The 13,646-nt window shown below is 33.9% G+C and overlaps 1 protein-coding gene across 2 annotated transcripts in view; it reads right to left on the bottom strand.

Moving 5' to 3' along the window:
* The window catches only part of cog6 (component of oligomeric golgi complex 6), a 97,920-nt gene extending 84,789 nt beyond the window's left edge, over positions 1-13,131 (bottom strand). For both annotated transcript variants that reach the window (XM_051665095.1, XM_051665096.1), the window contains exons 1-4: positions 12,952-13,131; positions 12,267-12,410; positions 7,778-7,849; positions 3,143-3,201 (exon numbers count right to left, since the gene is read on the bottom strand). In XM_051665095.1, coding sequence (XP_051521055.1) covers positions 3,143-3,201; positions 7,778-7,849; positions 12,267-12,410; positions 12,952-13,107 — 431 coding nt within the window. In that variant the 5' untranslated portion in view covers positions 13,108-13,131. The remainder of the gene's footprint in view (positions 1-3,142; positions 3,202-7,777; positions 7,850-12,266; positions 12,411-12,951) is intronic.
* Positions 13,132-13,646: the final 515 nt, after the last annotated feature.

Here is a 13,646-nt window from a genome sequence, read left to right as displayed (position 1 = left end):
AGACACTTCATTTACATAGAAAACACTCACAGTTTGCGTACCTACACCCACAATGGCGCAAACATTCCCACCAAAGCCCATCTGCGCTGGCACGAAAATTGCACTTAGAATTAGGGCTCTCAAGAAACTTGGATAAGATGCTGCACATCTTCGTGCACACTCACGAAAATAGAGCCCGAAATGTACACAGAGGGGCCCCAAAAGTGAGTTTTGAAGTGAGTTGTTTTCATCTGTATAGGTTGTAATACATAAAAAGGAATTAATATTTGTTTTAATTGAACCCCCAAACCCTAAACCTAACCATCAGTGAAGTAAAAATTTCATGTTATGGGGAAAAATGCAACCTCCAAATTGCGCTAGTCACTGATTATGCAAATGTGATTACTTAATGGTTTTAACAAAGGATCTGAACCCGGGTCTCCCACGCTGCTGACACAATGTCATCTGGTCTACCGGTCACGAGATCTGCTTTAAAGAGTCTTTGGTGTCTTTTTCTATGTCTCATTGGTCCAACAGATGGCACGCCATTACCCAGCAGTTTCACCGTCCCGTCAGCCCTCTCTTCAATCAATTACACCCGAATGACTTTCATTGGCTGTCTCTAAATGGCCATAAACAAGCACACTTAACAAGTGAGGGCCATAAAGCTGATATGTGGGTGGTAGGAAGTATGAGATATGCTCAAGCTAGAGCCTCAATTTATCAATCTGTGCCCTCATCTTGAGTCCCAGACCTGCAGCCAAGTTTCCTGATGGCATGTAGTTCAACCAATCATATCGTAACCAAACATGGCACCCTGCCACATATCCCAGAATCCTCTTCTCTGGGATTGAGGGCAGCTGTCATTTTGACTTATTGTGTATCACACTGTCTCTTTATCAGCAGCTAGCTTGTAATCAGTCGCATTCAAAACAAGCAGCAAAACAGAGAAGGGAATATTAATTAGAAACACAATATTGAAGTATAACGGGGGGTAAAATATTCCAGCAGAAGATGATGAATGATTCAATAGGCCTCTTCAAAAGTTGGACTTCACAGTGCTCAGCTCATCGGTGAACATGCGCACACTCTTTCAGATTTCTCTGATGTATAAATGGAAATGGGGAAAGTGGAACACAGCAGTGGAGTCCTCATCCGTACAGATACTGCCATGCTGACAGTGCTGTAGAAGAGAACAGCTTCTGTTTCTACAGTTCTGCCAAATATAGTCAAACAATGTGATGTTTACCAGAAAAAGATCACTGTGACATTCTTCAAAGCAAGCTGCATTTTCATCAATTACAGAGACAAGAGCTTAAAATTGATCTTACTCAACTGCAAGTGTGTCACCATAAAAGATTTTAAAAAAATGAGTGTTTTTTGGGTGTAGAGAATCACAAAATGTTGTTTGCATATTGCATGTTACAAATTACTTTTTACTTACACCTGGTAACGTTTGTATACACTCACTGAGCACTTTATTAGGAACACTATGTTCCAGATAATGTGCCTGACACGGTCTTCTGCTGTAGCCCATCCACCTCAAGGTTGACGCAATTTCCTTTCTAAATACACATTGCTTGTCTTATTATGAACAATTCATCAGTGTACATTCGGGGTGGGTAAAATATTGATTTTCTGATTTTTTTACTCTATGCACAACTCTCTACTACAATGAGAAGCAATCACTCGCTTTTGCAACCAAATTTCGCACTATGCAAGTCAAAATGTCTGTGATTAACCACTGGCTGGTACATTTTCAGATTTCACTTACTGGTGATTGTGTAGTATAGTGAAGGAGCATTCTGCAACAACATCCTTTCACTGCTTGTTGAGAGTAAAAGTTGTTCCGTAATGCATGTCCAAAGACGAGATACACACAAACCATTTGTCACTGAATAATGTCTCTTTTAATACCCTTACTGTTCTCTACACTCAGTTGTTGATCAAAACAACAAAAAAGAAACATTTAATTCTAATCACGAATAGCACAGTTGAGGTAAAGCCATTCCAGTCTCTCTCGTTAACATGTGCTCATTTAAAGACGCGCTTTACAGAAAGGCCAGTTTTCTTAAAGAGACAGTGCCAGTTTTTAACATGTTTTCAACAAATCAATGTAAATACTTGTTAATAGTACAAATTATGCAATTAAACGATAAACATGTACCAAAATCTAATATATGCAATATAATATCATATTCATTGATTGAATACACGGATTGTTGCTAAAATGTGACCAAAATGATGAAAAATGAATAAAATATAATTAGTAAAATTAATATTTGCATACTGTACCTAGTTAGAAGGTCTCCTGTATAATTAACAGCATTAGCTGGGAGAGAATTTCTTTCATATGTAAGCAAAAGGGACATTCTAACTGAAATACACCCATTTTGATCAATATTGAATCAAATTTAAATCAAATTGAATTGAGAGCTTGTGAATCGGAATCGAATCGGGAAATCTGTATCAATACCCAGGCCTAGTGCACATATTTCCAAAAAATAAATACAAATATATTTAATCGAAATACAATAAGTTGCTCCGCCACTGAAATTACTTTCCTTTATGGCTGATGTCACCTAGGCCATGCAGGCTATTGGTTAATGTTAAATAACAGCCAAAAAGCTATTTAGGCTTTGTTTTAGGCTACAGTTGTCGGTAATGCAGCCATTCTAAATAGGAAAAAATCAATACTCATATTTCTTAAGTATATTTATTTAAATTATAACAGCACATATTATCTGGAGTCCTCCACTTGTGTTTTGCAGGATTAATGCTAATGATTAAACAATCAACTGATCGTTAATTTCCATGAAAACCCAATAAGAACATTTCTGAATTAAATGCAGTAATGTAATGCAGGTTAACATTAATGTAATAATGGTTATAGAAATTATCGCAAATAAAGATAAATAAGCCGGGATGCTTCGGAGAACAAAAATTCTGCATGGAATGTGTGTACTGCAGGTCACCAATCAGTATTTTAGTAATTATCCTACATATAATATAAATATCATCTCACATAACTAGAGTTAGTACAGGGTAAAGCACTAAATAACTTAAATTGAGTATTGAAAAGGCCACCCAAACAAGATATTTATACAGAATGTGGTTAAATTCATTATTATGTTCATATCACAGAGCATTATTTCAAACTCACTTCTCTCCTTGAAGTTTGTTGGTTTTCACAATCAAGTCCTGGGTTTGTTCTTTGGCCACCTGTTGACACAAAAAGAACACGATAGTAAGTATTGGAAAAACAAGCATCTTTGTCTTTCAGCTTTATCACTTTAAATAGATCTTAAATAGAAAGACTGAAACTAGTTGGGTAGATAACATAAAATACTTTTGAAAAGTTGCATATCGTGCAGTTTGACCGGCTAAACTCCATCTTAAATTATTTTAAAATCCATTTTTCTAATGCTTTTAGAATTATTATGCATGCAGCTTTTAGGAGCTCAAATTACTTAACCTAATACATGGAATTATTGTACTTTCAAAAAGTTATTTTTAAAAACAGGACCATTTAAAATGAAATAGTGAAGGCAAAAGGGTGATTCAATTGGTGAAAAACTTTAAAGCTGCACTAAGGAACTTTTGGGCAGTTTATCGGCATCTGTGGTTGAAACCTAAATTGCAAGTTACTTGCGGAGGAACACTCTTTCGTTTTTTACTTCAGCTGTGCTTCAGCACTGCTCTTCTGCGCGGATGAATCTAATGGTTTGAGATTACCTGTCATCACAAAACAATCTCTGTATTATTCACCTGCAGAGCTGGATTCATGACATGCTCTTTTCACATTAATATTATGTTATTCAATAAAGCATTTCTAAACAAGATTACTTGCTTTGAGGCAGATAGACAATGCTTTTATTTACATATTTTAATTAGGATTATTCAAGTGTTTTATCCACCACACATTAATGTTTCTATTTTACTACACACAGAATATCCCAAATTTAAGAGGTGAAACACATGATATGGCTGATATGAGTTCAATGGGAAACATTTAATTATTTTTATTTTACACTCTACAGCATCAGTGGATAATGCAAGTAAAGCGTAATATTCAAATAGTATGCACAAAATAAAACTGAAAACTAATAACAAAGAAGATTCAATAATGATGGCAATGAAATATACTTTGAAAATAATATGCAGAAATATGCATTATAACAGTTTTCTTAAATGCATCTTTGGCAGTAAAGTTAGAATAAAGTGATGGTTACATGCTTAACAAATGAAAAGTGTATATATATTATTGTGCCACGAAATTGCTACATCATAAATAGGGCTGTCACGATTATGAAATTTGGCTGACGATTAATTGTCAAACAAATAATTGCGATTATGACGATTAACTGTCTGTTTTAGGGCTATGCCAATTAATTGTCTCGTTAAAGGCTTTCACAAGTAACTGTCATATAAACTGTCATTTTTTAAGGTGTTCTTTTTTTCTGCATGTGCGCATCATACACCTTAAGAAGTCATTTTTACATTTTAACTTCAAATATACAAATCAAAATATAAAATGATTTCCATTTAAGGCTTTAAAAACATGAATGACATGAAAATAATGTTTTAAATATAAAAATCTTTCTAAACACTTAAAATATGTCTTTCTTTTTGGTCAACTTTAGTTTTGGTCAATTTTACATTTACACTTGTTTTTTTGAACTCATATTTTATAATAATTTATATATATATATATATATATATATATATATATATATATATATATATATATATATATATATATAATGCAATAGTAAAAAATGTATTTCCTAAATTCTTCACTTACACATGTTATTTTAAATCCAGGAGCCCTTATCTGTCATGAAGTAAAACCTTTTTTTGTTTCATCATTTTATCACTACACAGAAATAAAGTGTGCATCTCCATCTCTTTGTCACTGCGTGTCATTAACAGTGTGTGTATGAACCAGGAACTTTTGCCATCACGCAGGGGTGTAGCAGACATTTCAAAAGTGGGGGGACACAGCTATCAGTAGGTGGCTTGCACAGACCCAACATTTACAGTGCAGTATTTATATATTACAGTATATACTGTATTAATATACAAGTATTATAATAATATATATGTATTATTTACTTTTAATATTTGTAGTATTATAAAGATTCAGGTATTGCAAATTAAGTGCAAAATTAGCAACAAAATTAAAGGGCATCTTGTGGAGTACTTGCTTCTGTTTCACACATGACAATAAAAGACTGAGCACAAGCTGGTCCTTGAATAAATTATTTAATCAATTACAATAATGGCAATTGTGCTTGTGCATTGTGGGATTTACATTTATCCAAGTGGCTCGAGTGTTTTGACTACGTTCACCAAAATTCGTTCAGATTTATTTAATGAATAGTTCAGTGACCATTTCTGGTGATGCCACCTGATGATCTTGTGTAAAATAAGTTAGCCACTGAATCAACGATCAAAAGAAAATTTTAATCTTTTAAAATGTGTTAGTCTACAGACCTACAAAGAGACTTTAGAAGAGGTTTTAAGCATTATAAGAACAAAACAAATCTGCTGAGAGCTGCTGAGCATGACTTATCATATTATGACATATTATGTTATTGTGAGTTTCAATAACGTCTATACATTTTCATGTATAAAAAATCATCTCTACATGTCTACTTACTTCAGTAAAATGCCAAAAAAAAAAAAAAGTGTTCTAAGAACACAGCAGATACATTTTTTTTCCTACAGTTTGTCGACTGCACACAGCATAGAGTTAAAAAACAGGAGCTGATATTAAAAATAGCTTACATATTTAACACAGATCAAGTAATCTGCTTAAATTGGCAAAAAGAACCGATCAAACTATTACCTCACAAACATAATGTAAAAAGCATAACTGAATGAAGACTCATGCACTGATATAAACTCCACTTACAATGTGTGTTTAAAAGGATTGTCATTTGTTTTTTTTTTCTGCAGTGCATTTCACGTAATGCTGCCAATCAAGAATGATATGCAGATAAATAACTCATTTGTGTGTTCCTCATCTCTAGATTATTAATTTAGATCAACATCAATGCCGATAAAATACAGAAATTAATGGAGCCTTGTTGATTAGACTGTCTGACTGATGGCCTATTACGTAAGGGCTGTTTTGGCTAATGAAACTCACCTGTGATTGGCTGGATGGTCGCTCAATCAGCCCAAAGTAACAAAACATAAAGAATACTGTATACAAATCCATCATTTGGACTCGGTGTGGGTTTAGCTTGGAAAAAGTGTGGGGGACCAAATCACCTTTTTTTAAAGAGTGCGGTGGACGTGTCCCCCACGTCCCCCCTGGCTGCTACACCCATGCCATCACGCGATTATTTAAAGTGAAACCTATCAAAGTTTATACTTGTTCGTTTATATTTTCACAGGAGTTTGGCGTGAGCCTCTGCTGACAACATGCGCATCAGAGCGCTTTATGCTCTCTTCAGGACAGGAGCCTGTTGACCTCCACGGTGCGGCTAAGTGACACTCGGACTCGTAGTTCAGTTGAATGACACACAAACGCGCCGTTCATAGCATTTATAAAGTATTAAGTATATTCGCTTAAAATTCCCTTATTTGGGCATTAAAATGTGATTGGAATTTGAATGCCCAATAATCGCGGTTGTCTCAAATAACCGCGGTTAGATCAAATAACCACGATCAGACGGTTATTTAATAATCGCGACATGCCTAATCATAAATAACTTAAGATTAATATATATTTATGGGGAACTACCTTGTAGTACCTTGTGCCTATAGTGTATAGGATAGGGTTTTGAACACTGATTTTTTTATGTACTCGCTTAATAATGGACTTCAGTTAACCCCTTAAAATCTGGTGCATTTTTGGTCTGCCACCAGCAATTTTTCACACTCAAATTTAAAAGCACACCATTCACACATACTGTGGACTAATTGCAAAAAATGTGACTAATTTTTTTCTGAACACCCCCCAAATTAAAAAGACTCCAGTTATTCATAAAAAATATTGTACATGTTTACAATCTTATGATGAACACAAATTATGTATTTATTTTTTGTCCTAACTTTATAAGAATGTAATTTTGGTTCTGTTCTCTCTTTCTGCCTTTAAAAAGTCATATTTTATTCTACTAAATGTCAGCAAGTACTACAAAAAATATTATTCCTCTATCACCTTCCATCACAAAATTCAGATTTGAAATGTAGGGGGCGGTCTAACACATAGCCCTTAGAGATGTGCTCGTCCATAGACATTCAGTCTAATTTTCAATTCATGCACCACCCCCATTGTTTCATTGGATATCTCGGCCTCTGAGTGGACTTGAAGCTCAATCTAGGTGTCATTAAAAAAAGGAGATTCTCCCCTTTGTGATGATATAAAACATTTCCAATAGTCGATAACATATTTCCAGTGATCTGTTTAGCATGCTTTTCCTGCTGGACTGCATATTTTGTTCTAGATATCTTAGATTAGAAAACATTGGATTATTCACCCAAGCAAGCTCGCAGACAAGTAAGTAATGGCACATTTGTTAGAAATCTGCTAGGTAAGAGCAGATATAAAGTTTTTGGCTACTTGGGGCTTACAGCTGCATTGATTGGGGGTTAATTTTTAACCAAAAAAAATAATCCGTAGTGCAGCCTTAAGATTCGCTTATACTTTCATGTAAATTTTAACCTACAAACTTCGTTGATTTAAAAAAAAAAAAAGTCAATTTTAAAATGTAATGTGTCAACTACCCATTTAAAGACTTATAAGCCTATTGAGAAAATACAGTAAGTAAAAAACAAAGCAAACCTTTAATCTGTTGGTCATTTCTTCACAGCAGGAGCTCATGGCTTGAACATCTTCATGCACACTTTCCAGTTCCTATGGAAAGACACAGTTGAAAATAGTGCCCGACCGATATATCGGTATCGGCATATATTTTACCAATATGCGCCGATATGAAAACTTTTTTTCAGAACATACAATGCAGAAAACAATGCTTTAGAATTGGTGTCATTGCGTAGTTTGTCCAGCAGAGCGTGCACTGACTCCATTGTTTACAGAGCTGACTCTGAGCTGAGGGTGGCTCTGCAGACAGGGCGGAGTTAAACGGTGCGGATTTGAGGAGATCTTTTCTCATTAAATTGCTAACTAGTTTGTGAAATACATACTGGAAAGTTCATAAAAAATGACCCCATCATTTTATATAACTAATATAATGTCAACCCTGTCCCTGACAACCATGTCACTCATGTCTGTTTGCTGTTAGCTATAGTTTGTCAGTGCAGTCAGTAATGTAGCAGATTGAAAGGTAAACATCAGAGCAACTATTTGCAGCTCAGCAGACAACGGTGTGGTGGTGCATTGCGTGTGGTGAGTGTTGATTTCACGCTTCGCTGTTACCTAGTTGGTGAGACACAATGCTGGAAAGTAAATAAAGTCCATCTTTTACTCTCCATGACAATGAGCTTACAACTAACTAGCTAACCACATAGCTACTTTCATCCCTTGTCAGCTGAGTGGAAGCTAATGTGTAAACATGTATTCACCAAACTGTTTTGTTCAGGATTCACAGTTTGGTAACCCCTTCATCCGAACAATTAAAGTCGTGTCATTTATAAAATGTAATATTTAAAAGTCTGGTTTTCCAGACATTAAAATAGGATACGTAATAAAAGTAGATTTAATAAATAGTATATTTGCCCTGTGTAAATAATAATATATAGGAACTGTATCTAAAATAAATGAGGGGTGATAAATACTAATACAACAGGCTGGAAAAATAGACATTTATTCATTTTAATATCCTATATGTATATATATATATATATATATATATATATATATATATATATATATATAAATATATATTTTGAATGTGTTGAAACTTGACACCAGGCAACGCACCCTAAAAACTGCACCATTAGATCGGTTTTATGCTGAAGAGCCGCTTAAAAGTACGTTTTATTTTTCTCTCTCTCGTAAATGTAAATGAGTGTATATGCCAGCATCATCATATATGTCGAAAGGACTGATGCCTGTCAACCAAAACATGAGCTCATTGATGTCATTAAATGAGTCTGCTTTTTTATTCCATCAGTTGCTCCTGGTGGAGTCTTCCGTAAATATTTAGTTTATAGGTAGGGTTACGTCCTACATAAATTTAATGGTGCAACACTCAAATATTTAGTAGAGTGTAAATTGTGACTTAGTGCCCATTTACGCCACAACTAGGCTAAGTTGTAACGTACGTATAGCTGGTGCAACCGGACCCTGATGTTTATTTAGCTATTTATTTTATTTGAATTTATTCTTTATTTAAATTGTCAGCCATTGACTGATACTAAACAGTAATACTGATGTTTATTTAGCTATTTATTTTATTTTTATTTATTCTTTATTTTAATGATCAGCCATTGACTGAAACTAAACAGTACTAATGTTTATTTAGCTATATATTGTATTTGTATTATTCTTTATTTAAATGGTCAGCATTTGACTGATACTAAACATAAAGTACTGATGTTTATTTAGCAATTTATTGTATTTGTATTATTCTTTATTTAAATGGTCAGCATTTGACTGATACTAAACATACAGTACTGATGTTTATTTAGCAATTTATTGTATTTTTATTTATTCTTTATTTAAATGGTCAGCCATTGACTGATACTAAACAGTACTGATGTTTATTTAGCTATTTATTGTATTTTTATTTATTCTTTATTTACATGATCAGCCATTGACTGATACTAAACATACAGTACTGATGTTTATTTAGCAATTTATTGTATTTTTATTTATTCTTTATTTAAATGGTCAGCCATTGACTGATACTAAACAGTACTGATGTTTATTTAGCTATTTAGTGTATTTTTATTTATTCTTTATTTAAATGGTCAGCCACTGACTGATACTAAACAGTACTGATGCTTATTTAGCTATTTATTTTATTTGAATTTATTCTTTATTTAAATGGTCAGCATTTGACTGATACTAAACATACAGTGCTGATTTTTATTTAGCTATTTATTGTATTTTTATTTATTCCTTATTTAAATGATCAGCCATTGACTGATACTAAACAGTACGGATGTTTATTTAGCTATTTATTTTATTTTTATTATTCTTTATTTAAATGGTCAGCATTTGACTGATACTAAACAGTACGGATGTTTATTTAGCTATTTATTTTATTTTTATTATTCTTTATTTAAATGGTCAGCATTTGACTGATACTGAGCAGTACTGATGTTTATTTAGCTATTTATTTTATTTGAATTTATTCTTTATTTAAATGGTCAGCCACTGACTGATTCTAAACAGTACTGATGCTTATTTAGCTATTTATTGTATTTTTATTTATTCTTTATTTTAATGGTCAGCAATTGACTGATGCTAAACAGTACTGATGTTTATTTAGCTATTTATTTTATATGAATTTATTCTTTATTTAAATGGTCAGCCACTGACTGGTTCTAAACAGTACTGATGTTTATTTAGCTATTTATTGTATTATTATTTATTCTTTATTTTAATGGTCAGCAATTGACTGATACTAAACATACAGTACTGATTTTTATTTTATTTATTCTTTAAGTGGTCAGCAATTGACATACTAACAGTACTGACGTTTATTAAGCTACATATTGTATTGTTATTAATTCTTTATTTATTCATTTCTAGAATTTTTGGACAATGTATATGTTTGTTTCTTTCATTTTTTATGCCATGCCAGCTTCTATGGTGGGAACCAGGTTTAGTTATTTAAAATAGTTAAATAAGTTAAATGAGGTGTTTAAGATTCATTTTTCCTAAAAACCTTAAAACTACATTTGGATTCACCTGATTAAAAACTTTTTCAAAAGAATCAACTGAATAATACAGGTTCCTCAGATGTGTAGAGGTATGACAGTCCAGTAAAATATGTTTAATGTATAGTGGGTTCTGACAAGATGAGCACTTTGGTGAATTGTCTCCTGATAGTAAAAATTGGTGTGCGAGTCTTGTATGTCCTTTCCGGCATCGTGTATAAATGACTTGATCCCAGCGATTATTAAAAGGGAACACATATCTTGTTCCAACAACAAGATTTTTTTCTCGTAATTTGTTGTTTAAACATTGATCCCAATCCGACTGCCATTTGTTTTTGATATATACATTCAGAGTTGGTTTCAGATCTGTGGAAGGTATAGGGCATTTTACTGGTTCAGTAGATAGTGCTTCTCTGGCAGCTCTGTCTGCTTGTTCATTACTGGAGATTCCTGAGTGTCCAGGTACCCAGCAGGAAATAATATTAAAACTCTTTGCTTCAAGAGATGAGAGTTTGATTAAAATCTTCACGATTGTTGGGTAATCAGTTTTAGTAGCTTCCAATGCTTCAAGACATGATTTTTAATCAGTTATTATTAAACAAAAATGTTGTGGAGCAGTCTCAATAAACTTCAGTGCCAGTAGTAGAGTGTTTGCCTCTGCAGTGAAAACTGAACTTTGGTCAGGGATGCGGATACCCTGACATAGCTGGTTTGCTGCAAAAGCTGCTGCCACTTTATTTCCAGATTTAGATCCATCTGTGTATATTGGGATATGTTGTGGGTATACTGCTCTTATGTCCAGAAATTGTTGATGGAAGTCATTCGAATGCATTTTGGATTTTTGTTTCCTTGTTAAATCTAGATGGATTTTAGGCTTTTTGAGATCCCATGGAGGAATTTTGCAGAAATGTGTCTGTTCCACAGTTTAGATCCACTTTCAGATTCTCCAGATGGGTTTTTATACGTAGGCCAAATGGACGAATGAAACTTGGTCCATGGGATCTCAAGAGAAGGGTCCATTAGGCAACAAACCAAAATGTGTTTCTTCTGCCTCATATTACACTGGATATAATTTAGCATCATTAATTTTATTAAAGTCACTTTTAAACAAATAAAACTATTTTTTTCTTTCTTTCCTTAAAGTAATTAAAAAAACTGGAGATTATTCACAGAATTATTTTAATAGATTTTGTTTGTTTTGTTGGTTTTCCCTAATTGGGAACCAATGATATGTAACATTTCAACAGACATTTTACCTTTGTTTCTGTATATGTATTATATTTGTCTAAACCAGTTTTCACAGGTCTTATGGTCTTTTTTTAAGAAATACATTTTGCCTTACTAATAACCATGTAATGTTCTTGTGTCCCACTATCACTGCAAGTGAACCTATTAACTGCTTAAGCTCTTAATATCTACACCTTACATCCATGTGTGCACCTCCACAAAAATCTCTTCAAGCTCAAATTCAAACTGTGATTTACCTCTGTCACTTCTTTAAATATCTGCACAAACTCTTCATTAATGGACAGGCTGCGTCTCTCGATGTCTCCTCGCAGGTTCCTCCTGGTTCTCAGACTGTTCTCGGTGAAGAAAACTGAGAGAGATTTCAACGCCTCCAGCATCTCCTATAGACATAGACAAATTGAGAAGGGGACAACAGGAACTTTAAAGCTGACTGTGTATCATGTGCACCATGATGCATGTAAGCATCACATGCTGCTTGAAGATCATGTCTAGACATGAGATAACATGTTTATAACAGTACATTACCATGGTTCACGCCAAAAACAAGATATTACCATGGTACAATGTCCAAAAACACATTGTATTACCATCATTATATTATCATGGTACTGTACATGACAAAAACCATGACATTACCATTGTGTCATGTCACAAATATACTATTACTAAGGTACATGTCCAAGAAAACACGGTAATACCATGGCACAATTTGGTTAGTGAGCTGCACATCTTTACTTGACATCTTTTTACGTTTATATATAATATAATATGGTATTTCAGTCTCAAAAACGTTTTGTTATTTATTTGAATCAGTTTTTTTTTTTTTTTAGTTTTTTTTTATTTATTTTTTATCAAATTGTAAACTGTATTTAGTGACAGGTGCAATGAATGGCTAAGCGGCTAACATCAGCTGTCACAGACCTTGTCGTTATCCAGCCTGGTCTCCAGGATTTTGTTGAGTTTTCGGGACAGAGGGTTATTTGGCTGTGAGGACACATTGACGCCGCTGTTAGAGATGTGAAGGTTTGGTGTGTCTGTTGACAGCTCTGCTGCTTTAGTTTCTGCCATCATCAACATCCACGTCAGACTCCAGGAAGCTGTTTTGAGTTACACATCATACCTCCCCACTGCAACAAGAGCTCAAACCTTTGGTTCCGGCATGGGAGCGCAATATTACTGTATGAGAATACGGTCACTAAATCACTCCGATAGCCAGTCTTTCCATGCATGCCAATCTTTAAGCTTTTTGCACACCAATGTTTACCGTGGTAGATGACATGACATTTGAAGCAGTGATGCAGTCTTGCAGTGTGACAGGTTATATGCAAAACTAAATAAAAAAAATAAAAAAAACATGTTTCTAATTATTTTTTATAATAAATATACATGTAGTTTTTAGGACCTCAGACACCTCAGAATATTTCTACTTTCAGTAAAAAAAAAGAAAAAATAGCAAAACTGCAGGACTATTGTAATGGCGTGCATAAAAAGGGGGCAGCAGGGGCTCGAGCCCCTGCCCCTTTCAGTGTTTTTGACAGCGAAAACTGAGCTTTTCGAAAAACAATCAAGATGGCGGCCCATGTTGTTGTGGCGTTGTTATGCCTGATATCAACTTT

The sequence above is a fragment of the Myxocyprinus asiaticus genome, chromosome 31 (genome assembly GCF_019703515.2).
Source record: "Myxocyprinus asiaticus isolate MX2 ecotype Aquarium Trade chromosome 31, UBuf_Myxa_2, whole genome shotgun sequence".
Classification (NCBI taxonomy): domain Eukaryota; kingdom Metazoa; phylum Chordata; class Actinopteri; order Cypriniformes; family Catostomidae; genus Myxocyprinus; species Myxocyprinus asiaticus.
Note: the sequence above shows the minus strand (reverse complement) of the source record. Positions and strands in the feature narration are given on the sequence as shown.